This window comes from Clarias gariepinus, chromosome 22 (assembly GCF_024256425.1).
Source record: "Clarias gariepinus isolate MV-2021 ecotype Netherlands chromosome 22, CGAR_prim_01v2, whole genome shotgun sequence".
Taxonomy (NCBI): Eukaryota; Metazoa; Chordata; class Actinopteri; order Siluriformes; family Clariidae; genus Clarias; species Clarias gariepinus.
This window is the reverse complement of record NC_071121.1, coordinates 8,330,770-8,356,914: the sequence shown is the minus strand read 5'-3', so window position 1 is coordinate 8,356,914 and position 26,145 is coordinate 8,330,770. Positions and strand designations below refer to the sequence as shown.

General features: G+C 36.7%; 3 protein-coding genes across 6 annotated transcripts; 2 read left to right on the top strand and 1 right to left on the bottom strand.

The window, feature by feature from the left end:
- Window positions 1-3,125: 3,125 nt before the first annotated feature.
- On the bottom strand, window positions 3,126-7,483 carry lzic (leucine zipper and CTNNBIP1 domain containing). Of its 2 annotated transcripts, none has more exons than XM_053482909.1 (7): window positions 7,338-7,483; window positions 7,111-7,230; window positions 5,861-5,996; window positions 5,662-5,760; window positions 5,403-5,498; window positions 4,993-5,074; window positions 3,126-3,896 (listed from the first exon to the last, which is right to left on the bottom strand). In XM_053482909.1, the coding sequence occupies exons 2-7, from the start codon at window positions 7,209-7,211 to the stop codon at window positions 3,838-3,840; spliced, it is 573 nt and encodes a 190-aa protein (XP_053338884.1). In that variant the 5' UTR covers window positions 7,212-7,230; window positions 7,338-7,483; the 3' UTR covers window positions 3,126-3,837. The 2 variants fall into 2 exon arrangements, with proteins under 2 accessions (XP_053338884.1, XP_053338885.1); XM_053482910.1 differs by having other exon boundaries at window positions 7,387-7,464.
- Window positions 7,484-8,152: 669 nt separating this feature from the next.
- Window positions 8,153-17,589, top strand: nmnat1 (nicotinamide nucleotide adenylyltransferase 1). 3 transcript variants are annotated; one of them, XM_053483075.1, is made up of 6 exons: window positions 8,153-8,274; window positions 8,546-8,634; window positions 11,248-11,402; window positions 12,641-12,824; window positions 13,841-13,959; window positions 15,019-17,589. In XM_053483075.1, the coding sequence occupies exons 3-6, from the start codon at window positions 11,288-11,290 to the stop codon at window positions 15,414-15,416; spliced, it is 816 nt and encodes a 271-aa protein (XP_053339050.1). In that variant the 5' UTR covers window positions 8,153-8,274; window positions 8,546-8,634; window positions 11,248-11,287; the 3' UTR covers window positions 15,417-17,589. The 3 variants fall into 3 exon arrangements, with proteins under 3 accessions (XP_053339050.1, XP_053339049.1, XP_053339051.1); XM_053483074.1 differs by having other exon boundaries at window positions 8,546-8,621; window positions 15,019-17,588; XM_053483076.1 differs by lacking the exon at window positions 8,153-8,274 and having other exon boundaries at window positions 8,550-8,621.
- A 4,251-nt stretch (window positions 17,590-21,840) lies between these two features.
- rbp7a (retinol binding protein 7a, cellular) lies at window positions 21,841-24,081 on the top strand. The gene is made up of 4 exons (XM_053483077.1): window positions 21,841-21,948; window positions 22,150-22,328; window positions 23,202-23,303; window positions 23,403-24,081. The coding sequence occupies exons 1-4, from the start codon at window positions 21,876-21,878 to the stop codon at window positions 23,454-23,456; spliced, it is 408 nt and encodes a 135-aa protein (XP_053339052.1). The 5' UTR covers window positions 21,841-21,875; the 3' UTR covers window positions 23,457-24,081.
- Window positions 24,082-26,145: the final 2,064 nt, after the last annotated feature.

The following is a 26,145-nucleotide window of genomic DNA, read 5'->3' as shown; positions in this document are numbered from 1 at the left end:
GTTTCAGACTCCTTGTTCTTTTCCCCTTAATAGATACTGTATTGATTACGCAGAGTTGTATTAGGATTATCTATAAAATATTTAATGTGGTTAGAAATAAGTTATGGTCACACAACAAATGTGGCATTCTTACCTGAATATGTTGAACATTCGAAAGAAAAAATGTTTTGTAAATAGTAAAAAAATATACAGTATATTGCAGTTACTTTTACAGGTAATTTATGAAAAAAGTTTTTGTTTCCATGGGTACTGTTGCTACTTTATGTCTGACCTCAAGTCTTCATTTATAACCTGACACATTTTAAACTAATTGGCACCACTAATTGGTAGACAATAAACAAACTGTGGGAATGCAATGCAATGCCACGCAGATGTTTAGTAAAGTTTAATACAAATATTTACTGTACAATGTAGTGAAATAAAAGTAACTTCTAATAAAACTACTCAATTAAAGTACAGATATGTAAAATAATTACTTAAGTAGAGTAATGTTACTTAAGTAAGCACACTCTAACAGAAGCAGTTTTTTATGCAAATTGTCAAACAATGTGATTAAAGACATTTAAAATGAGTAGAATTATTTATGTTTAGAATAACATTCATACATTCGTAGATGAGCTTTCGACAGTCCAAAGGCCAAGCTTCCCCTATTTTTCTTTCAGACTGTGGTTATCGTTTAATAAAACTTAATTGTAAAGTTTTGTTTTACTTATTAACTCAAAGTGGGAATTAATTTAATTGGATTAGCATAATATTACTATAGTTTGATTACATTAAATCACGATTTTAGGTAGTACATATTTGCAATATACTACTAAAGATTTAAATATATTTGAAATATAATACAGGTTATATTTACACACTAGGTTGGTTTCTGCATGACAACTGTTTTTCTTCCAAATATTTTCCCATAGGAATGAATGACATAACTTGTGAGCAAACATCACTCATATTATTTGTATGCAAATACATTAGCAACACCATAGCATCCATGTGGGATACCATAGCAGTCACCAAGCAACCATCTTGGAGTTGTATAGGCTTTTTAATTATTCTGTATCTTCCTCAGGAAGTCCACACAGCCTGTCCAAAAAATTTTGCATACTCTAATATTTTGTTGGACCGGCTTTAGCCTTGACTATTAACCATGCTTTAACAACCTTATGCAATTTCATAACATTGATTTACGTCCAGTGCTGCAGTTTTTGCTTGTGTTGAACCATAACTAAAAAATTTTGACCTGGAATAAGCCCATACCTTTAGGGAAAAAATATTGGGATAACCTGGTCATTTACTTGATTTAGGTAGTCTGCTGACTTTATTTTATTGCCACATAACATCACTGAGCCTAGATCTACACTATGCACTGTGGGTGCAGTGCTTCATGTCCCTCACTTCTTACCCCGAAGCACCCAAAACTCTGGAATAAGGACAGTCTTGGACTTATCAGACCACATGACCTTTTTAAATTGCTCCAAAGTTTAATCTTTAAGCCGTTTAGTAAATTGATGCCTTTTTCCAAAAGCCTCCCAAATGTTGGTTTTCTTATGACCACACGCCTTTTTAGTCCCAATCCTGTGATTTCTCCTCACACTGAGTGCATGGAAACGCTCTTACTTTCGCTATTAATCATAGCTCTGATTTCTAAAAATGCTGTTTTTTAATGATTTTTCTGCTTTTTTCTTGCTAAAAGTGCTGGGAACAGTAAAGGTTTGGCCTGAGATAGCCGTCTCTATATATATAGTATATAGCCATGAGACAGACCTGGAAGTGTACACATCATCAATACTGTACTACATTAACTACAGGGTCGAGAATATCACCATTAGCAAAAGGCTCTCTACAGCATCAACACTTGGGCCTGATAGTGTTTAAAGGTGTGTACATCAGACCTAAGATGACCAGATAGCAGAGGTATTCACACCCATTTTCAACCTCTTACTCTAAGTCTATGCACAGCCCTTGTATCCTTCAAATCCACAAAGTGCTTATCCCCAAAAACCCACAGTAACATAATCCACAGTCTAATGTCCAGATAAAGTCACACCAGCCATTTTTAAATGCTTTGCACGACTTGTACTCACCTCCATCAAAGGCACTGGTTCGAACTGAGGATGTTATCTGTGTGGAGATAAACTTCTAATGGATCACAGCCTTCACTCCCTATGTGCATCAGCAAGACTTGACCACTCATGACCCTGTCACCAGTTCACTGGTTTTCCTTGCTTGATTCACTTTTCGTAGGTCCTGACCACTGCAGCCTGGGAACATCCCACAAGAGCTGCAGTTTAGGAGTTGCTATGACCCAATAGTCTATCCATCACTTAACTTTTCCTCTGGAATTAATCAATCAAATCAACCAATCCATCCATCCATCCACATTTTCAATATCTTGTTACAATGGCGGCTGGAAGTGGTAAATAACCCCTTTTCTCCATTTTAGCAAACAATGTTTTTTTGGAAGCAGAACAAATGGGCAAGCAGAAGGATTTGTTAACAAGGAATTGCAATGGCTAGAGGACTGGGTCAAAGGAACTACAAAAGTGCAGCTCTTACGGGATATTCCTGGTCTGCAGTGGATCCAGGGAAAGAAATCAGTGCATAAAATATGATGTGGCAGTGGCGACCTTGTATAACCTTGATGCCCTAACATGTTGCCATTGCGCTTTTATTTGTAAGCCATGCAATTACATCATTAAATATTTAAAGCACTGCCCTTAACTCAATAGCAGTAGACAGACTGCTTGTCCTAAGTTAATTCTCAGTCAAGAATAATCTTGCTCAAACATTGCTCCATTTTTACACCAATTGTGCCCCCTAGCGTTTAAAACGTGAAAAACAGGTGGTGAATAGAAAATAAACTTAAACAGATCTCTGTAATGTCAGTCTGTATGTTGTTCAAATCAGCTCAAGTGTAGCATTTTAAAATCCTATTAGTACCCCACTAACATACTGGACGCATAATAATTTTATATCTATTTACTAATATTAATGAATAATCAGTACTGATTACCAGTTGCCACAATATCCTGCAAACAAACTCCTGGTACCCTGTACATGATTTGAGTTTCGACTGTAAACTTGAACACTTTCATATTATTATAATATTCCCACACATCACCACATTTAATCTGTCACAATCATACTCAGATTTTTATTTATTATTTTGTCATAGGAATATTCAGCTGTGTGACTCAGACACCAAGGCTACTTCCCCATTTATTATTATCTCACAATTAAAATTTTACATGAAAATAATTCTGTCTTTAGAAAAACAAATGAAAAAAAATTTTTTTTTTATTATTTAACACTAGTAATTAATATTTTTATACATGACATATAGGAGAAGGTATGATTATTAATGTCTTATCTTCATGAAACCTGAAACCTCAAAATGTGAAAAATGAACAGCTGTGATTTCATTTACATCATTCAACATGTATCATAAATAGGATATTACATTAAGAAGTGTAAAAGTGGGACATTTACACAAAAATAATAAACGCCCTGATAGAAAGTTCTATTAACTGAAATTTCAAAATCAAGATGGTATTTTTTCCCCTTAAAGCCACGGGCAAAACACAGATCATTAAACACAGTGTACCTAATGTAAATATTATACATTAAATCTGATCAAGAAATTCTTAAATTTCACTACACTGTACCAAAAAATGTACAATCACACAAACACACAAATAAACTTGAAATAAGTAAACCATGTTAATTATAACACACAATTAAGAAACTCTGTTGAATGGCACTTAAAAAGTGATCCAAAAACTGCAGAGCTAGATATTACATTAAAACACCTAAAAATGACACAAGTCATTTATATCACTAAGTCTGTCTCTTTTCAACTCCAGAGCTAGCTAAGGCCATGATCTTATCTTCAGATCCTGCAGGAATTGAAAAAAACATCAGGTTAAAACTCAAAACATGCAGTCAAATATCACACAAAAAACACACACAACAGTTCTATCAAAAGAAGAACAATATTCATATTTAACTCCTCATATTTAATCCTTAAATGATGACATATCCAAGTCATAAACGTGTCATGACAGATGCTGCGAGTTGTCGTTACGGTATATAATCCCATTGTGTTGCAACGTCACGGTACCATTACCTGTAGTTACCACATTACTAAGTGTACGTTCAAGTCAAACCAATACTTTTAATTATTCAGAATAACAAGACAGTTATGAGAGTAAAAACTACCATTAGTTCTATTCTATATAATCCCAGTGTTTCACTAATGCTCAGATACCATCAAGGTAGAAAGTTTCTCAGTATACTGAAGCCAGGATCAGACTTCCTGCTTCATGTCTGAAACGCCAGCCTACCAGGAACTCCATTAATGGGCAAAAACAAGTGGAAATGGCTTGGAGTGAGGTCAGGACTGTACGGGGGATGTGGCAATAACCTTCACCCGAGTTCCTGTAATGTACAGGATGTGCAGTGAGCTCAGAGCCATCTTGGCCAGGATGGTCATTCACACATTTCTTCTGTAAATGTCAACCGGTTTTATGCCTTCATTCATGAGAAATTTCATTACAATTCACGGTTTGACTTGAACGACCCTCATATTTCGCTGACTTTATAATCCTGCCTATGCATTAACAGGTACGTGTATAATTACGGTTGTAATTTCAATACATTACACGGCCTAACCGGTTATAGTCGATTATTAAGGCAAATTTTCTATTACATGTTTAAGGCATACAGTAGTTATGTCAGTCTTATAAGTTATGAGTTATCATCATGTAAATTAAATTTATTAAAGATTTAAATAGATACATTTTAGTGATTTCTTGTGCAAGCGAGAAAATAATTCCACATTAATGCAGTCATCATGACAAATAGCCATGCCAAGATTACTGTTTAGTTTGCTTTAATGCTCATGCAAACTTTCCAGGAAATCACCCATGTCTACCTCAGAATAGTATTCTCCATCACGTGCTGTCAGTAACCATGTCATCGCTCCATACTCACCCGTACTCGCTGTAACTTTCTCAAACTGGCTCAGGGTGGCACTGACATTTTCTGTAAGAAAAGCTTCATCCGCTGCTGTAAGCTAGGACACAAAACCAGCATGCCTTAAGGAACATTTAATAGTGTGTACTTGTTTCTCAATCCTACTACTAACGTGATATAATACCCAATTTGCAGGGATAATACACCAACTATAACAATACTATGACATGACAGACTGGTAAAAAAAAAATAAAATAAAAAAAACACACACACAGCAAATTCCACCACGATAAAAATAAGAAAAGTTAACCTGCATGTTGTCTCATCACTACTGTATATAATCAGCACTATATACAAGCTGCTGTTACAGAAAATTAATCAACATCTTGATGAGGCAAATAAAAATCTACATGGAATAGGCTTTTCACCTTCTCGTCCAGTTTTCTCAGCGCTGTGAGGATCTCCAGTTTCTGCTGAGTGTACACGTCTCTGGGAAGTTTCCCAACCATCACATCACGGTCCATCTAAAAAAGATGTAAAACCAGACCATTTAATCTCATACTCTTATAATGTGATGTGTTATATAAACCCCAATCAGCCATAGTGTTAAAAGAATTAACGTTAAACCATCTAGGCTTTAGACTCCCTTGTGTCATTAGTCAGGCTCGGGACGTATTTCTGCATTACCTCAGCCAGTCTGGTCCGTAATTGTCCAGGTTGCTTCTTTGCAAATAGTCGAATAACTTCAGGTGTCTTAAATGCTTGGCTGATGGCAGCTTGGATTGCCTGAGAGAGGACAAAGTAAAAAGTATACTTACAGACACATAATTCGCCAATTCAGAGAAAATACAGGATCAGCATTGATGTCTGTATAAAAACGTCTTACTAGCTGCATCCCTCCCAATTCGTCCACGAGGGTCATGTTTCCCGACATGAGCTTCTTCAGCGACTCGTTAAACTCACTCAACTGCTCCAGTGTCTCTTTCTTGGTTTCCTCATATTCCTCATCATCAAGTTCGTCCCTGAAATAAAGAAATAATTGACAAGACAGGTCATAAATAAATAAATAATAACAACTTGTGATTACATTTTCATTAAACATATTTTAAGTTTGACATCGACACATTTTTCTACTTTTACTGCTTAACCATTTCCCTATATTTTCCACAATGTTTCTCCTCAAGCGAAAGAAAAACGGTATAGTTACAAAACAAGAATTCAGTTCTCTAGTGGCATAAAGTTTGGACGTTGGTGCAATGGAAAAAGGTCTGATGAGTCCAGATTGTCCCTATTCCAAATCACATGAACCACTGTACAAACCTCTGGAAGCAGTGTTATGACCTGGTATTGTTTTAGTTGGTCAGGTCTAGGCTCAGCAACGTTATGTGGCAATAAAAGTCACCTGATGACCTGAATGACCAGCTTATCACATCTATGGGTTTTTCTTCCCTAATGGCACAACCATTTTCTACAATGACAATGCCAAGATGCACTGGACTTCGAAAGAATGTAAAAGAGTGGTTCTGGGAGCATGAGGAATCATGTTCAATCATATCAGGAGAAATTCTTCGGAATGGAAAGAAATAAATTGATGATGCATGAGGTTGGTAAAAACAATGTCAAATCAAATGCACACCATGATCAAAGCCGAAGGGGAAATTTTTGTGGTAATTTTTTTTTGGATTAGGTAGTGTGCATAGGTGACTTGGGTCAGTGGTGGCTCAGTCGTAGGTTTACTGCCTGCCATGCCAAAGGCCAAACCCCAAACTCCAGCAATCCTGGATGCAGTGCCATTCCCAAGCCCGGGTTCAATTCCCACCCAATGCCCAAAGCATCCGAAAGACTAACAGCATCAAGCGTATATATATATACAGTATATGTGACTTGTTGCTTACTAAGGAGGATTGTATAATAACTGCACTGGCAATGTCATCCTGTGACGTCCTGTAGCACACAACCACAAGTTCTCCCAGAAACTGGAACATCAGTTATAAAAAAAAATCAGCACCAGAGTCTTTAATTATAGGCACATGAATTTACCTAAAGTAATCATTTGTAGGATTTTTTGTTTGTTTGTTTATCTTCCTGCAGAGGAGAGTAAGAGTGGGTAGAGCTGATGGCAGTGGGGAACTTTACCTGCACTCCTCCAGATCCTGGAGCTGCTGCATGAGGCGGTCCAGCTGCTCCTCCATGTTCTGCTTTAGTTTCCCAGTCTCTGATTTTCCCCGAGAAGCCATCGTGTCTTTCTTAAATCGCCTTAAGATCAAAGAGAGTTCATTAGCCAATCAGAAACAGGTTAGGGTTTTAACTCCATAAACAAATGCACTCCGCGTGAACATGTACAACAGATCACATCCGTTTACCTTTTATGTAAAAAAGGACTTCATTAGTTTAGAGAATTACAGCACTTACGATCCCACACAACATTTAAAAGTCTTTATGGAATAAGAAAGAAAGAAAGGGTGGGTCTGTCGGTGTTTTAACTGAATGTGAATTCTTCGGCACAACCTGTAACCTAAGGACCTGTTTAGTAGGTTCCGAGTTTGCCTGAGTGAAAATCATAGCAAGTCTAAGTAAAGTATACTGCAGCTTACATACACCAAGTAGGTAGAACTGTCGCCTTGCACCTCCAAGGTCGATGTTTTCCCCCGTGACCCTGTACCAGGATAAACTGTGTAGAAGTGTGTAGATGGTGCATGGAAAACAGTAAAATGTGCAGGAGAGAGGTACCGTCCAGGACCAGTGTTGAGAACCACCAACTGGAGGAAACTTACAAAGCACAGGAAGAACTTAGAAACTCCATACACACTGACCCGAGGCAAGTTTTAACCCACTACCTTGGGTGTAAGGTAACAGTGCAACTCCATGCACACAGAACAGGGGCAGGATTCGACCCCAGACCCTGGAGGTGCAAGAACACAGTTTTGAAACTGGTTAGAAAGAGTTAATAGATTATTTAATTTAAAAATAAAATTGATATTAAATTTTTTTTCCTTTGTGTACATTAAAAAGCAAAAATAAGTTTATTTGCTGAACTGAATGAATTTCATTAAAACGCACTAATATTACTAATTACTAATATTGCTAATTACGGAACTAATATTAAAGAAAAATCAGGCATATATACGACTACCTAAAAAAACAGGTCCTTCGTTTTTATTTTTCGTCCAATAAGATTAAAACAGGAAGTCAGTGGATGCAGGCTGTGACGGAGATGGTTGATGGAATGTCACTGCTGCGCTGTTTCACTCATTTACATGTAGAAAATCATTGCAGATAAAAAGACGAGTTGACTGCTAGGTAGGTTTCACGTTTCCGGTATTCTCTGAAAAAGAAAAAAATTGGCTGCGTAATTCTTGCGCAGATTGGAGGTTTGGAAACACGTTCGCAGTCAGACAATTTCTCAGCTTCTCGTTTTTATCTGTTTTATTATTAAATGTATGCTACGTTTTTGAAATAGAAACCTATTGTTGACATTTCTTTTTTCATTTTAATATTTATGGTCATTTTTGTTTATTACAACTTATAATAATAATAATAATTGAGACGATTGTTTTATTTTGCTTGTCAGCCAATCAAATAAAGCCTCGGAAGAAGATTAACCAATCAGCGCGACCGGAAGTTATAAGCGCATGCGTTCTGTTCCGGTAAGTAACTAAGGTATCTATCTGGTCAGTGTGGTTGTTTTTAGGATTGTTTGGGTTTTTTCTCCTTCAAGTATCATGTAAGGATTTATTAGAGTTCAGAATTAGGTTATACATACTGATAGTACTTAGTCATGAGCTGTTATTGGCGTTTTTCCTGTGTGCAGGTGGCATGTCTTGTGAAAGTGAAACTAAATGCATGGTCAGTTTTTAGCACCATATGTGTAACAGTCAAGTGAGAAATCTGAACAGTGTGACTAATAATCATGTTTAAATAGTCTTATATAGACTTGACCAATTAGCTGCATGTGATTAAGTTTGATTTTGCTTTGGGGAAACTTGTTTAATACTTCTTTAGTGCATGTCTGGGACATGACTTCATAGTTCCATTCAGTATTATTATTAATAAATAGAAATAAAATTTCCTTAAAGTGAACTCGCTGTCTGCATGCAAACACTTGCTCATGCATTAGTGCGATACATAAAGAGCTAATACAGGGATGTCAACCACAAACCAACTCACAGGCCACATTACATTACTGTTAGTCTAAAGGACAAAAAAAAAGTGACCGATAATGCTTAAAAAACTTAATTAATTTATTGCAGAAATTATGCAGACCATCAGAAAGCGGTTATAAATATAAAAACTACCTTTATTTCTCCATATAATCCCTTGCTATACTAATTTATTTGTCCCAGCGTTTCACTAATGCTTGGATACCATCAAATTAAAAAGTATTTTCAGCCGTGATCGGACTGCCAGCTTCATATCTGATACACTGATCTCCCAGGAACCCCTTAAATATCCCCAACCTTTGGAAATGCATTGGAGCAATGTCAGGTCTGTATGGCAGTGCGACAAATATTCCCAGCCACGTTCCTCCAACGTGCAAGTGGTGCCGTGGACAGTATAAGGTTTTGGATCATCATTTACTCATCTTCTATACTGCTTTATTCTTCATTCAGAGTCACAGGGACCTGGAGCCTATCCCAGGAGACTTAGGATACGAGTCAGGGTACACCCTGGACACATACATGAACTCACACACTCATTTAAACACTATGGGCAATCTGGGAATGCCAATCAACCTAACCTACATGTCTTTGGAATGTGGGAGGAAACGGGAGTACCCAGAGGAAACCCACCAAGCACAGGGAGAACATGCAAACACCATGCACACAGAGACAGAAATCGAGCCAGATCAGGAATCGAACCCGGAACCTGGACAGTGCTAACCACTACACCACCGTGCCACCTAGGTTTTGGATTGTCCTGCTAAAAAAATCAAATCAACCTTTTTTCCATTAAAGGAAAGGGCCTCCCAGGATCTCCGTCAATGGCAGTTTCCTTTAATTGAAAGTAAAAGAAGGGGCCATTAAGGGAGGCTAGTCTGTTAGCTGTAATGTAAAGAGAAAACGTTCTACCTTGATGACTCTACGCAGTACTGAAGTGCCGGGATAAGTGCATTAGTGTGAAAGGGGGATTACATATGGTATATATGTATATAAAGAGAGAAAAGTAATTTTTACTCTCCTAAGCGTTCACAATGAAAAGTCCTCATTTGACTTAAACACCCCTCATATATTGTGTGCAAAATTGGATTTAACTTGTGTTGATCTGTTTGGTAGATGATATTGCATTTCACTAACAAGTTTTTATTTATTTATTTATTTATTTTTCTTCCAATATGTGATGTTGATTTTATGCTCCACCTTGTTTGCAGTGGCTTGCATAAGCATGTATCTGTTTTGCCTGTTTAAGTACCTGGTACTGAAATAGATTAAATCAGGATTTTATGCCATGACTCCACACAGATGTTCATAATTTTGAATTGGGAAAAAATCAACATGGTTTGCAAAATTATTTTTAAATTTTAAATAAAGAAAAATAATGAAATTTGACTTCTAGTGCTATTTTATCTTTCAGTTATGTCCACAAAACCGTTTTAATTTAGAACATGGCTTCAAAACTCATTTGATATGGTTGGATTAAAACCTTTATCAGGCTGGTGCCAACACATTGGTCCTATGTTTAACATCTCTGATCTAACGCAATTTCCAAGTTAGGTCTGGTTTTCTAAAATGTTGTATAAATTAATTTGGGCCAAAGAATATTTTGTTTATTTGAATTTACTTTGCATAGGTTTTTCACAATATAAACTACATATGTTACAGATAGAATGTGGCAGTTATACATTTATTTGTTTGGATGCATGTATATTTTTTGCTTAGATCACAAAGACTGCAGTGTTCTGTTTTTTCATTGTGTGTAATTTTTTAAATATTTAAAAATGTGTACAGGGACTGGCTATTGTTTTAATTGTGTTTGTTAAAATTCAAGTATCACTGAAGGTATCATACAGATAGGTTATGCGCATTATCCCCTGGGCGGGTTCATGCAGTGATCCATTGTTAATGTCTTTTACTGTGGAGCTCCAGTAGGGGGAGCCTGCACGATTTTCCTCTCATTAAATCTAAACAATCGACGGTGAGAGCCGGGTGCTAGTCATTTCCCCATCTTTCTCTCCTAACTATTTGTATCTATTTAAGGGTACAACATTCACATTTAAGATCCCTTTCCAAAACTGATGACGAAGAATGTAGATTAATATCTTCTTCCCTTCCTCAGGTCCCGATTCAGTTCTTTGCTGAGATCTTTGACATCCCCGATGGCTCTGCAGGAGAGAATTAGAGTTGTGTTACTGGCCTGTGGCTCCTTCAACCCCATCACCAACATGCACCTGCGTATGTTTGAGCTGGCACGGGATCACCTGGAAGATACCGGTACATCAATGTTACACCAGCAGCGTTACCGTATACCATCCCCATTAATGGCTCTCAACTGGTCTTAGGACCAGGACACCCTGACTGAGTTAAACAATAACAAACATTATCATATACCACACTAATACCACAGAACTTGTGGTACTCACAACAAAAAAAGTCAGCAATGAAAAATGAAAACTATTAATTATAAATGTTTGATATGTTAAAGTTTATGGCTACTAAAGTTATGGCAAGTAACTACATGTCCTCTCTCACTGCATCCATAAATCTCCTCTTTGGTCTTCCTCTAGACCTCCTGCCTGGCAGTTCCAAACTCGACATCCTTCTATCGATATATTCACGATCTCTCCTCTGAACATGTCCAAACCACCTCAATCTGGCCTCTCTGACTTTATCTCCAAAACATCTAACATGGCTTGTCCCTCTGAAAAATATTCTTGATCCTATCCATCCTTGTCACTCCCAAAGAGAACCTCAACATCTTCAGCTCTGCTACCTCCAACTCTGCCCTCTGTCTTTTCTTCAGTGCCACTGTCTCTAAGCCGCCGAGCATCGCTGGTCTCACCACTGTCCTGTACACCTTTCCTTTCATTCTCGCTGATACTCTTTTATCACACAACACACCTGACACTTTTCTCCACCCATTCCAACCTGCCTGTACCCACCTCTTCATACATATAATAAAACTGTATAAGTTTGCATGTCGGTACATTGAAGATAATTTTTTTTTTTTTTTTTTTTGGGGGGGGGGGCGACGTAAGGTGAGTAATAAAACACATCAAGATGCTTTTTGGGATTGTCTGTTTTAGTGCCCTCATCGCGTAAAAACAGTAAATGAATTTTAATGGTGTATGTATGGGGCCAAGCTTAAGGTAAAACATACTGTATAGCCTTTGTTTTATCGCAATCAGGCCTACAGGAAGAAAAGCTATACTAATTAAAAATTTAAATGAAAAACACCCTTATATCATAAAAAATCATTAGTTCTTCTCAAAATTCAACAGATGCCGCTTTACATTTTTAAAAAACAAGCTTATGAGTGTGCAAATAAATTCCATTGCGAATGAAGTCGTGGACACATTTAGTATAACGATAAAAGGAGAAAAACATACATGATCCACTTTTGAGTCACAGCACAGTAGCTGAGAACTGCTCTTGTATATACGATAATCAAAATATATTTCAGTGATAATTTTATTTGTTGATTTGATGTTTTTTTTTCCCCTTTTTTTCAGGAAGGTACAGAGTAGTAAAGGGTTTAATCTCTCCTGTCGGCGATGCCTATAAGAAGAAGGGTCTAATTGAGGCATGTCATCGGGTGGAGATGGCCAGATTAGCGACCGAGACCTCGAGCTGGATCAGTGTGGATGACTGGGAGAGCCAGCAGCCTGAGTGGGTGGAAACAGCCAAAGTTATGAGGTAGCTTTTATTTCACCATTTGTTCGTAACTTGGGTGTAAAGAATCTGCAGATTTTTACCCATAGACAGTGTCTGGAACTATAAAAGCTAAATGATCGCCAATCCCTGACTTGGAGTTTGGTTGATGATGATGATGATGATGATGGAGAATTCCCCGTAACACATCACCCAAAAATTACCCATACGTCTCAGATTTGGTTGAAATCTGGTGATTTATATAATTGTCAACTTCATCAAATTAGTCAGTGATCTTTCATAACATGTGAATGAGAAAGACAACAGTTCATCATAGAATAAAGGGGATCAGGTAGAATAACTTTTGATTTGTAAGAAGAAAAAGGAACACTTGAATTACCAGCGGTATAAAAGGGCCAGCATTATTCCTTTAATATGCAGTCATTCCCAGGAACATTAATGGTGTGAAAACAACTGCTAACTTGTCGCCAGCTTGCAGGAGAGATGCATCTGTCTGTGGGAACGGTTCGCACAATTGTTCACTATCAGTTAGCTTGTAGTTATTGCCACATTTACCATACAGTCCTGACCTCGCTTCAAGCAGTTTCCACATGTTTGGGCCATTAAAGGAGTTCTTGGGAGGCCAGCGTTTTAGATGTGAAGCAGGCTGTCTGATCATGGCTTTGGCGTTCTGAGACATCTTTCTTCCTTAATGGTATCCAAGCACTAGTGAAACACTGGGATAAGTGCATTAGTGTAGCTGGAGATTATATAGAGCAAAAGGCAGTTTTTACTCTTGTTATTCTGCACAATCAGTAGTCCAGGTTTGACTTGATACTCCCTCCATTGCTTTTTTTTTTTATGATGTCGCAATAGAAAAGTTCATAGAGTCTGTAATTTAAACAGGCTTTCTTTTTTTTCTTTTTTTTTCTAAAGTGTTAACAATCTTGTTTTCTGGATTCTCTGCCTGTTTGCTGCCTTTTTCTTTAGAGATAGCTTTTAGTTTAAAACAGTAAACTTAACCCTGTTATGCCTAAGTATTTTTGCTTGATCTTTCAAAGACATCATCACGCAGAGCTGTCATCAGCTGAGAACCATGACGAGGTGGACACAGTGAAGTTCGCGAAAAAGAGAAGATTGGAGGAAAATGAGGAAAGTTCAATAATTCACAACAGATCAGGTACTGTCTACAAGCATCAGTACTGTACATCTTTTCAGATACATTTCCAATAAGTCCTAGTGTATATGAATGCAAAATGAAAGAAGCTGACTTTCAGAAACATGCACGTAAGAGCTGCACATCGCCCTTCAGGCAAAAAATGAAGCCAGAACCATTACAGGTTATTTAAAACAGAAGGTTTGCACTGCAAAACAGGGTCAGACAGCATTCATATCATTCACCAAGATTTAATAGGTGTAATAGCTGTCTTAACACAGATTAGTGCTGTTGAGAGACGGGTCACAGGCTTTAAGGCATTCATTCAAAGCTAGGGCCAACTTTGTTTATTCTGTTCTCATCACCTGATCAACAAGGTGGTGTCTAATACTGTAGGGGAACAACTTTCATTGACTTCTTTTATATTATTTCGAACAGGACACACTCATGTCATGAAAAACAATGGAAAGAAACGGAGATGTCCTTTCTAACACATCACATCACAAGGAAATGAATTAAGTAGTTGATGATTTGTATCACATTTAAAATGAATGCTAAGGATTTTGTAAGATGGTTTGACTGAAATTTGTGAAAATAAGGTTTTTGTGATTTAACTCAATATAATGGAAGAGAAAGTCTTCATTCTGCTTCAGTCATCAGAGCTCAAAATCTACAGCTGAACATCTGTAGATTTTGGACAGGTGTTAGACAGCCCTTTAAAATGCCATCATCGAAACAGGTCAATACCTGTTTATTTTATTACTATTTAACAGTCTAGTGGGCTGGTTTTGGTCTCAGATTTGACTGACTATTGGACTGGTTTTTGGTGTAGTTTTTAGCGATCATTTGGCAGTTTTTGGCCTTGTTTTTGGGTCTAGGTGGATATATTTTTGTTTACATGGCTATTATCATTATTTGTAATATATATATCTTCATTCTTTTTTTTGCTCATTTTGACTGGGTTGTTTTTTGGTCTTTTGTTAAATGATAGTTGGTGTGTTTTTCAGATCCATTTGGCTATATTTTTATACTTTCCTACTTTATTTTAATTTTGACATTTTGTATCTGATTGTCTTTCTGCAGAACCCATGCAGCTTAAGTTATTGTGTGGGGCAGATGTCCTGGAATCTTTCAGTGTCCCTAATCTGTGGAAGGAGGAGGACATTGTGGAGATCATAGGACGCTTTGGGCTCGTGTGCATTACAAGGAGTGGTTGTGATGCAGAAAAGTTTGTCTACGAGTCTGATGTGCTACATAAGCACAGAAAGAACATCCACATTGTGAGGGAATGGGTGAGGAACGACATCTCGGCTACTCACGTGAGACGAGCCGTGCGCAGGGGCCACAGCGTTCGCTATGTGCTGCCTGAGCCTGTGGTGCGCTACATCCAAGAACAGCATCTGTACAGTGCTGAGAGTGAGCAGAAAAACACTGATGTCATCCTGGCTCCTCTTCAGAGATATGCTGGTTCAACTGAATAAACTACTGCACTTTGGTGTCTCACACACGCACAAACACTTATAGAGCCTGTACACTTGACCATCAGCAATGAAGCAATATTTCTCTACACTTTATATCTTATAGGCTATGAGTAGTTTCACTGAAGTGATTGATTCAAGGTTTATAAATACGAGCGATTTTTATGAGACACTTTTTCTGCCTAGAGCTTGAAACAGGTTTTCGTTTCAGCCCTCTAAATAAAATACTTTAAAGTTTCAGTAATTAATCAGGTTCATGGTGAAATGAGGGTCTTTGTAATTATAATTAATGTTTGTGGGCACCTACTTTTTTGCGTAGAAATTTGTTTCGGAATATGAATCTGATGAAAACTTTATAAAGACTTACAGTATCTGTTTCTTAGATATATGGGTCCCCGCCCCCATATCCCATAACTCCTCCCCAAAAAAAACTCCCAACAATGTTTGACTGATAGTGGAGGATTCTCATGTTCGTGTGGGCAACTTCTGAAACTATGTTCTGCAAGAATCTTTTCTTGATTATGATTCTTCACAACATAAATATTTTCGTCGTAGTATATCAGACATCTTTTTGTTATTTTGAAACATGCTTGATTTTACGACACAGCCTCGTTTTCACCTTGAAGATCTCCCTTTAGCACACAATGGGCCCCAATTTCGAAGTGTGAGACCTAACAAGGTATACATTGTATAAAGGATAGCCTACTGTTCTCTAATCCTCTAGGTCTTATAACACTCACTCACTTACCGTCTATACTGCTTTATTCTGTATGCAGTGTCCCGGGGGGCCTGCAGCCTATTCCAGTAGACGTAGGGGACGGGGTGGGGTACACCCGGGATGGGGTGCCATTCCATCACACACTACGTGCAATTTGGAAATGCTAATTAGCTTAATTCACATGTCTTTGGACTGTGTGAGGAAACCCACCAAGCACAGATGGACCTGCAAACTCCATGCATACAGACCCTGAGACGGGACTCGAACCAGGACATTCTAGGTGCAAGGCGACAGTGTTAGCCACTAAGCCATTGTATCAACGGCCATATAACATTAGACCAATAATGGATACTTGTTAGCTTTTTACTTGCAGCATCATTTGTAAATAGCAATAATTCTTCTTACTCCCACTTGTTTTAATTCTAAATAGCTGATGAACTAATTATTTGTAATATTCAATTTTAATTTATACAATTTGGGATGGTTGTTAAGAAGTCCAAGTTTGCCTTGCAAAAAGACAAGCCTCTCCACCAGCATGGAACCATCTGTTCCCAACCCATCTTATAACATAGGGTCCCAATCCTCATTATGGAGTATCCTCTGTCCTGCACGCTATACAATATTCCATACTACCAACAAAGATAATTTAACCAATATTCACCAAAATAAAAGCACTTTGAGTTAAAGTGAGTGTATGTTAAGACCGGGGGTGGGAACCAATGTCTTTTACTGTTACTTAGTTCAATGTCTAGTTAAAACTAAACAATACTCTTCTCCTAATTCTAGAATTTTCTTTAATGTAATTGGTCTTTTCTTATTATTCTAAATTATCATTTTTTTAGTACTGTACTTTATATGAACACTGTAGATTCTTGCTTTTGAAATACTACATACCTGTGGATGAAAAAAATGTTGATATGCAGTACCAAAATGTGCTTAAGTAAAAACTGAAAGTCTTTTTTAAATGCAGCCAAGTATTACAGTGAAAATTTGATGGAATTAAGTAGCACATGTTTTATTGCACATCCAAATGAAAAGAAGGAGGAAGTTTACAAAAGAATTATACCCAACTGTCCTTAATATGAGGATTGTACAAAGATGTACAGTGTAGTTGCAGCCTATCCCAGGAAACTAAGAGCATGAGGCAGGGTACACCCTGGACAGGATACCAATGCATCACAGGGCACACACATACACACACCCATTCACACACTACGGGCAATTTGGGAACGGCAATTAGCCTAATCTGCATGTCTTTGGACTGTGGGAGGAAACCGTAGTACCTGGAGGAAACCCATCAAGCATGGGGAGAACCTGGACCCTTGAGGTGGGAGGCAACAGTACCAACCACTAAACCACCTGATATAAATTATAATGAAAATATTTTTTTATTTTTAATTCAAACTCCCTCAAAAGGGAACAATGGAAATTAATAAAAATGAGATTATATGGATACAACAGTTTTTTTTTTTTTTTTCATTTGACTCACTTCCAAATAGCTCTAGGGAGGGCAAGTCAAGTTTTATTTTTATTTCTAAATAAAGCACCTCATATACCTTGAAATGTGAAATTGTTTATTAAGGAACATAATCCATGGTTACATAATGAAATATAATTTTACACAATAATACATATACGTTACAGTATGAGAGAAGTGCAAACTATACAATAAATACACACCATAGAATAGCATTGAAACTAGAGAACCAGGGCAAACATCCTATTGTCTATAAACTGTAGGCTCTAAAGCTTAGCAATAAGATTCTTAGCAAAAAAAGCAGCACAGTAGCTTTTTTTTTTAGTCTGCTATAACTCATCTCTCTTAATATTTATGCACAAATTTTACTCTTGTTTTATGTTTATTGTATATTTCTCTTTTACCCATTTGCAGTGTAAGCCTTGAAGGAGTTCACAAAAGCACAGTACAGTTTATTCACCCTCACCTTTTAACTCCTTTTGGAAGAATTTACTCTTATTAACATCTGCTGCTATTCTGTGTTTGCAATCTCACGTCATAAACCCTAACATGTACACTTAATCCATACACAATAGAGTATATTAACTGTGTTGACATGATAGTTTTTAAGACTTAGGGTTAATCCCAGCATGGTGCTTTCTCTTTCTCTCTCTCGTCTGTCTGGTTTATCTTGCTCTGTCTGGTGCAGTTCTATAGTTAGAGCAGTTTTATAATAAGTTCAGGGGTAAATACTTACTGTCCTTGAAAGACATCTATGCTTGAACCATAACATTATAACCATCCACCTAATATTGAGTAAGTCCCTCCTTTTGCTACTAAAACTGTGTTCTGACTGCATTAACATTAACATTCTTTCCTTGGGACACTTTTGGTAGGGAACATGTCTTGAGAGCAACAGTTTTGGAGTTGCTCTGACTCAGTCATCTAGCAATCAAAATTTGGCCCATGTCACAATACAATATCATTGGGGTGCATGGGATATACTATATTAGACAGCAAATTTATTCCTAAATTTGATGTGTTGGAAGGAGAAAAAATGGGCAAATGTAAGGATTTGAGTGACTTAGACAAGGGACAAATTGTGATGGTTAAATGGGGTCATTTTGTAAAAATCTATCTACTCTTCCATTCAGAATTAATTATTCTAACAGCTTGGCCCTTAGTGATTAAATTGTTTAAATATCACCAATTTAAAGCTTTGTCTTATTTGTATTAATAATTTAAGTAGTATCTTAAGACTTTTAGGAGTGATTATATCTGAGCTTATATTTCTTTTCTTCTTATAATAATACCCGGCTTAAATTGATTAATTACCCTTCTTACTCTTAATGCCCGGTCATCTCATCGACTGTGTGTGTATATATATATATATATATATATATATATATACAATATACTGATGGGAAAACTGGCTCTTTTCAACTGATCAAACCATTTGCTCTGATCAATAATAAAAGACAACTCTCATCCTTCATTTTTTTCTTTTTACATCTATCACTCTGAATTGAATTTGATAAATTATGCAGATGGATCCTTGCTGTCATGCCACTTCACGCATACAGCTGAGTTTCAAACACACTTCTCACCATTCAGACTAATGAACAGCTTTTGAAAAGAGATTCAAATGAGGCATTTTGATTAAATTATGCTGGGAGAGTAACAGCAGTGCCTATGTCAGCAACAAAAGAAATTAAATGTGTTTTAAAAAAAAAAGATCCCATATGTTCTTAAAATGAAAATAATTAATCTCAAGCTGGTGTAACGAGGGCTGGATGTTAAAAAGTCGTTTCTACCCCAGGTTATGTTTAATTTCTCTTATTTCACAACAATTCACCTATGGTTGATCATTTATAATTACTGTACATTCAATGTTGTGAAATGTCCATAAGACATCACAATCCCACTTATCTATTACACTATAGCTGTTAAGTCATGGAAACTTAGATTAGATACACTTTCAGGAGCGAGCAGTTGGACTAAAACAGGTTAATATACAAAAGAATGCATCAAAAGCAGCAGAGACAAAGACACTAATTTCAATGAGTTTAAATACTATTAACACCTATGTGTCCGTATGGTCCGAGCTGAACTGTCGCCTCCAGATTGGCTACCTTGCACCACGATGACAGAACTTTTTACCAGTCCCTTACTGTGTTTTTCACATCCTCAGACTAGACGAGATACGACATCAGGTTCGAATGTTATTCTTCTACCCTCAGACGCACACATATACAGAGATAACATACAGAACGTCAGGTCAGGTTAGCCTAAAAAACATGTACATAGTTACACAGATGAGAAAACAATAAAATAAGAATCACACATAAACATAAGATTAAAAAATAAGACATAATATTAATTAATATATGTTAATGCATTAGAAAGACTTGTTACCCTACTGTATAAGTTTCTCTTTTGTTGGAAAACCTCCATCTTTTATGTTATAAGATGTGTCATAACATATCTTATAACAGAAAATTTATTATTATTAACATTTAGGCATGTTTTTGTTAAATAACACATTTAAGGTGTTAATTATTAGCTTTAAATTCTGTTGAGCCTCCATTATCGTACAGGACGCTATAAATGATAATGTATTAAAATGATCACATTAATACAGTATTAACCCCGTGATTTGCCCTGCCGCTGGAACCCTTGTCTGAGGTGCCTCATAGAAAATTAATCAACACTTGCTGACCACCAATCTGGAGCGAATTAATGTGTATAAGTGAAACAGAGTGTGCCAATTCTGTTACACGTCTATAACGTATAGCCAAAGAAATGTCACCCAGTTGGAAAATGACAGATGTATTTTTAGGCATAGGAATGACTGGGTCATGACTGATTTAAAAGTAAAAATATGTTTAGGGCATGGTGTTGTAAAAGTCAGTATGACAGTTTCAGAGAACGTCAGGGAATATGCTCTGAGGCTAAAAATGCTGTCTGCGTAAACGGACGGTAAAGCACGTGCTGGCTTATCAACGGTTCTGATCTGACACACCCTATAATGATAACTAGACCAAAGAAAAGGCCTCGTTTAATGTTAAACACTGGATTGAATTAACCATTTTTCCTCCCTACTTTTTTTTTTAGTATGTATGTGTGATTAGATTACTATTTTGAGCCACATCCTCCCAGATGTTAACAGACATTTAAAAGAAACAATTACTCAAACTTTTTCCCGCCAAATGCTTTCAGTTATAATGTATTTAGCTTCCTGTTCCTTAGAGCATTCTGACGAAATCATGTGATTTTCTCCTGCATAGATATGAAGGCTTTTTACTGATGTTACTGTGAAGTGCATGGCTATTAGTGGAAATGATGATGTTAACTGATAATGACTCACTGTCTGGGGAATACACGACGAAGGTCTGTTAACACCTAGTGACAATAGCCTTCACAGTGGAAACATTCCGGTTTCAGCGTTTCAGTTTTATGTCTTTTGAGTGACGTTTCTCAATACGATTATATATTATTTTAAACAGAAGTATTATTAATTACATATTTGCCAGTGTTTTGATGAGGACCTTGAAACTAGTAAAAAAGTTAAAAGTAATATTAAAAACAAATATATCATTAAATTGATTGCTTTAATGAAAATATTATTTCATATTTATACTGTAGTTACGTTTGCTGATATTTTGCAATTGACCTAAAATCAGCTAAATTAAAAGTAAGATCAATTTAATGACATTCTGCCATAATACAACAATATAGTAATTATATTCTTTTGGCAATATGATATATTAGCTGGTTAAACTTGTAAAAAAAAATGTTCTTATTGTCAGGATCACATCTTATGAAGTCGTTGTGTTTTAGGTGCCAATATTTTTAAAACTGACTTCAAAAACAGGAATATTGAATAAAATAATTGATTATAGGACAGCTGTATAATTACTCTTTTGCAATCTAAAACTATATAAGGCAATGTTTTAGTGGACTATATATACTGCAGATTTATTATTATACGCCCAGCATATTTACTTTAATTTATTTGTTTATTAAAGACTAATGAGATTTAAATTAAGAGGTGTGTTCTCTCCTGACATTTAAAACACAATGCCTTTGTATGTGTATACAGTATATGTGTATGTGTGTTTGGGATGGGTTAGTGTGTGTACGTCAGGTGTAACCACCTGTCTCCTGACACCTCCCACTGTGCGACTCACCGAGTCTCTTTTAAAAGCTGCGTATGACATAATTTTTCCCAAAGCATTTGTGTTTCTCTTCTGCTGTGATTTATATTGTTGACCAGAAAGAAAAAGAAATGCCTGCCAGCTTTTGTGGGACTTGGGAAATGCTCAGCAACTGCAATTTAGACGGTTACATGATTGCTTTGGGTAAGGCTTTATTTCACACCAAGATCATTTTCATGAATGTGAACGTTGACATTAACCAGGAACATGTGACATAGTTCTTCAGAACTATATTAAGAATGTTAATGAGGATTACTATATAGAAATTTACACCATTAAACATGCACAGTGTTCTTCTTTGCATGTATTTAGTACTATAAATTGCTTACACTTGTTCTCTTGCAGGAATTGGTGTGTCCACTCGTAAGATAGCGATGAAGCTCAAGCAGCGGAAGGTGATCGAGTATGTCAGTGACAAGTATATGATCAAAACTCTCAGCACCTTCAGGAACTACGTGTTCTCCTTTAGAGTGGATGAAGAGTTTGATGAGTTTACAAAAGGCCTGGATGAAAGACATTGCAAGGTGAAACATTTATAGTATTTATATAAAAGGACTTGTATCACTCTTATGACTAAATATAATGGATATTACATTTTAATTTGATTTCTAATATTAGTTAAAAAAAATAAATTATTCAAAGCTTCTTTTAAGGACGAAAGATGCTGTGCTACATACTGTAGAACCCTTATGGGGTTTAGTGGGACAAACCCATGAATACATTATAAGAACATTATTTTAAATAAAACCAATTTATCACTGCAAATTTGACTTAAATTCATTTCTCACAAAAGGATCTGAATAGAACCACTTTAGAAAGCTAGATCATTCACCATTCAGGAATCCCTTAAGGAACTTTCTTGTCAAGGATCTACCTACTGTATTTGTGACATTATTCACATCTAAATCAGTGTTTAATAACTAATCCTGTTATTTCATTGATTCATGCACAAATTTTTTTTTTTTTTTTTAGAACTTTATATTTTTTTAGGTGACATTGGTGTAACAAAATGTTAAGTGTTATTTGACTGGTTTATTTTTAATGCAATTCATTACATTAATCATTCATCCATGTTGCCTTTTACTGTTAATGGAACGTAAGATAATAAAATATGGTCAATATTAATTATATGTTATATACTGTACATTATCAAATCAAATAAATATCAACCACAGTGGTAAAGGTGTTAATTGTTCTAGTATGGATTATAATACATTTGTTTTGAAAAATGGTAAAGCGAAAATAGCAATACAGTATATTGTAACCATCTATAGACTCTAGTGACTTTATAGTGTGTGTATGTACAGTATAAGGTTAAAACTGCATTGCATTTCAGAGTGAGAGACAAAAATCTGAGTCAAAAGTGTGAAATTATTATATACTTTGTTTATTGGCAGTCTGTCGTGACATGGGAGGGGAACAGGATGGTGTGCTTTCAAAAGGGTGAGAAGAAAAACAGAGGTTGGGCCCACTGGATCGAGGATGATAAACTGCACCTGGTACGAATACATGCTTGTTTTTGTCCCCCCATTTGATTTAGATTGCTGTTTAAAATAAGTTGACTATGCATTACCATTTCTTTCCCTCTCTTCTTATAGGAGCTTTACTGTGACGGCCAAATCTGCAAGCAAGTTTTCAAAAAAGTGGCGTAGTTAAAAAGAGTTGTGTAGCTTTGTCATCTCTATGAGAAGGAAGTGTAGGAGCAACCGTATGGACCAAGAGCTCTGCGTTTCTGGCATGATTTATGTTCATCATGGGAGTTGGAACTCAGAGGATCTGCAAAGCTTTGTGACTGAAGGGGATATCGCTAAGCCGCAAGACAAATCACAGTCCTTTAGAGAACCACAGTGTTTACTGTTCTTCAGTACACCAGATTCAAACACATTAGCTAAATATCAAGTTCATGTTGTATTCGAATAGTGTCAGAACAGTGGAACCAAACAGCTGTAAAGGAGTAAAGTGACTGCAGGTCTATGGCTCAATACACTATACATGTATTTCAGTTTACTATGTGACCACTAGGTGGCGATGCAGCATATAGATTTGATTTCTCTTTTTGTTGCTGTAGGTCTCTTTTCTATGAGTCTTCTATTTAACTGTCCATTTTTGTAATGCTTTTTAAAAAATCCTCATTATATAAATATAAATGAATATAATATCACCTACATTTGTGATGTTCCCTAAAGAAAGCTGGCTATTTTGAAGGAAAGAAATGCTTGTAAATGCTTAAAAATCTGTAAATGCTACATTGTTTGAATGTTATTTTTTTTAATTCTGTGAATTTGAAAGATTGTACAGTAAAATTTATAACAGGTTCAGAGAGCATGTGTGGTTTCTTGAAATGTTGCTGTGATATCAGCACTATTTAATTTAATATTTGTAATATTGCAAATAATAAACAAAATACCTCTATAACAACAACCGTACTAATACTATAAGAAGGAATCAAAATTAGTTCCTTTCACAAGCTCTGTTTTTTACTGTGCGTCCTCCCTCAGATGGCTTAAAACCTGGCAGTAAAATTCACTACTGAGTCTCTGGCCTCTGGGGATGAATTCTCTATGCACAATGCCACGATTGTCAAAAAAGATGATGAGCATGCATTTTCTCAAGCTACAGATCTGCCTCGCCTTTTTCAGTCATAGAGAATATGATATAGATATTTTTATCCTAGTTACATTTATTTTTTTAATTGTATTTATTTTTTTATTTATATTTTTTTCTTATCTATAAGCTTTTATTTTTAAGGTCACGGGCAGTCGTATAAGAATTTCACTGAATATCGCACTGTGTATGACTGTGCATGTTGACAAATAAAATTTGAATTTGAGATGATAGGTCTCAATGATGATCTTGTACTGTAAAGACTACTACTTGCTTTGTCTCAGGGTCGTACCCATACACCCAAATTTCGTTACCGGTAATGATCCTTGACATGAATAATGGGTCATCCATGGCATGCTTAGTTCTTGGCAGACTTCAACACAATGTTCCTTTTGCTCCAGGGTCAGCAGCCTGGGGCCCAACTTGGAAGCAATACTGCGCATGTTCAAATCACACATGAGGATTGCATGGACTGTTCCATATGACACACAGACAGCGGCAGCAATGTTGGAAATTTTTCTCTATTGTATCATCATGCACAAGTTGTCGAATGGCTTCGGGGGTTGAGCTTATTAAAGGTCTTACGGATATCGCGTCATCTTCCAGTGACTTATGACTTCCAGCCACTCTAAACACCTCAAACGACTCACTGCGTAAACTTGCCGAATCATGTTAAACAGCTTCAGGTTGTACGCAGGATGGTGTTTTTTCGGCACACTGACTTATGAAGGTAGGCTGGGCGTGCAGCCTTACTTCACTCACTCACCATCTATACTGCTTTAAAAGAATAGAATAGAATATTCAATTATTTGTCACATGTACTTTACAGCACAGTGAAATTTCTTCTTCGCATATCCCAATTAGGAAACTGGGGTCAGAGTGCTGGGTCAGCCAGCTTACAGCACCCCTGGAGCAGATAGGGTTAAGGGCCTTGCTCAAGGGCTCAACAGTGGCAGCTTGGCGATGCTGGGGCTCGAACCCTCGACCTTCCGATCAGTAACCCAGTAACCCACAGCCTTAACCGACTGAGCCACCACTGCGGTAGCCACCACTTATCCTGCATTCAGGGTGACGGGGGGCCTGGCGCCTAACTCAGTAGGCTATCAGCCTAAAAGTTCATGAGGTGGGGTACACCCTGGACAGGGGGCTAATCCATTGCAGAGCACAAACACACACTATGGGCAATTTGGGAACACCAATTAGCCTAATCTGCAGGCCTTTGAACTGTGGGAGGAAAAGGGAGTACCCAGAGGAAACCCACCAAGCATGGGGAGAACATGTAAACTCCATGCACATAGAGAGAGGAATCGAACCTGGCCGGGAATCGAACCCGAACACTGGTGGTGCAAGTCGACATTGCTACACCACACTACTGTGCTGCCACTTTTTGATACCACCTCCTACTAGTATTGATAGGAATTTTTATTATCATATTACTATGATATGTATTTTCCTTTATTAAATTTTACCTAAAATATGTGATATTAATGCTAAGCCTAGGTGGTAATTACATTTATTACGATAAACAATACAAAAGGTCATTAATTTATTAATCTCACTAATCTCTTGGCTATCTATTAAAATCAGGGTGGTGGCCTGGTTTTAAAATCAACCCCTGAATAGTGAATAGATGTTTCACAGACACCTTTTTTATTAGCATAATCCATTTCTGATATTTAGTTTTGCTTGAAAACTCAGTTAGAAAACGTGATAGTTGATAATTTTATAGCTCGGAAT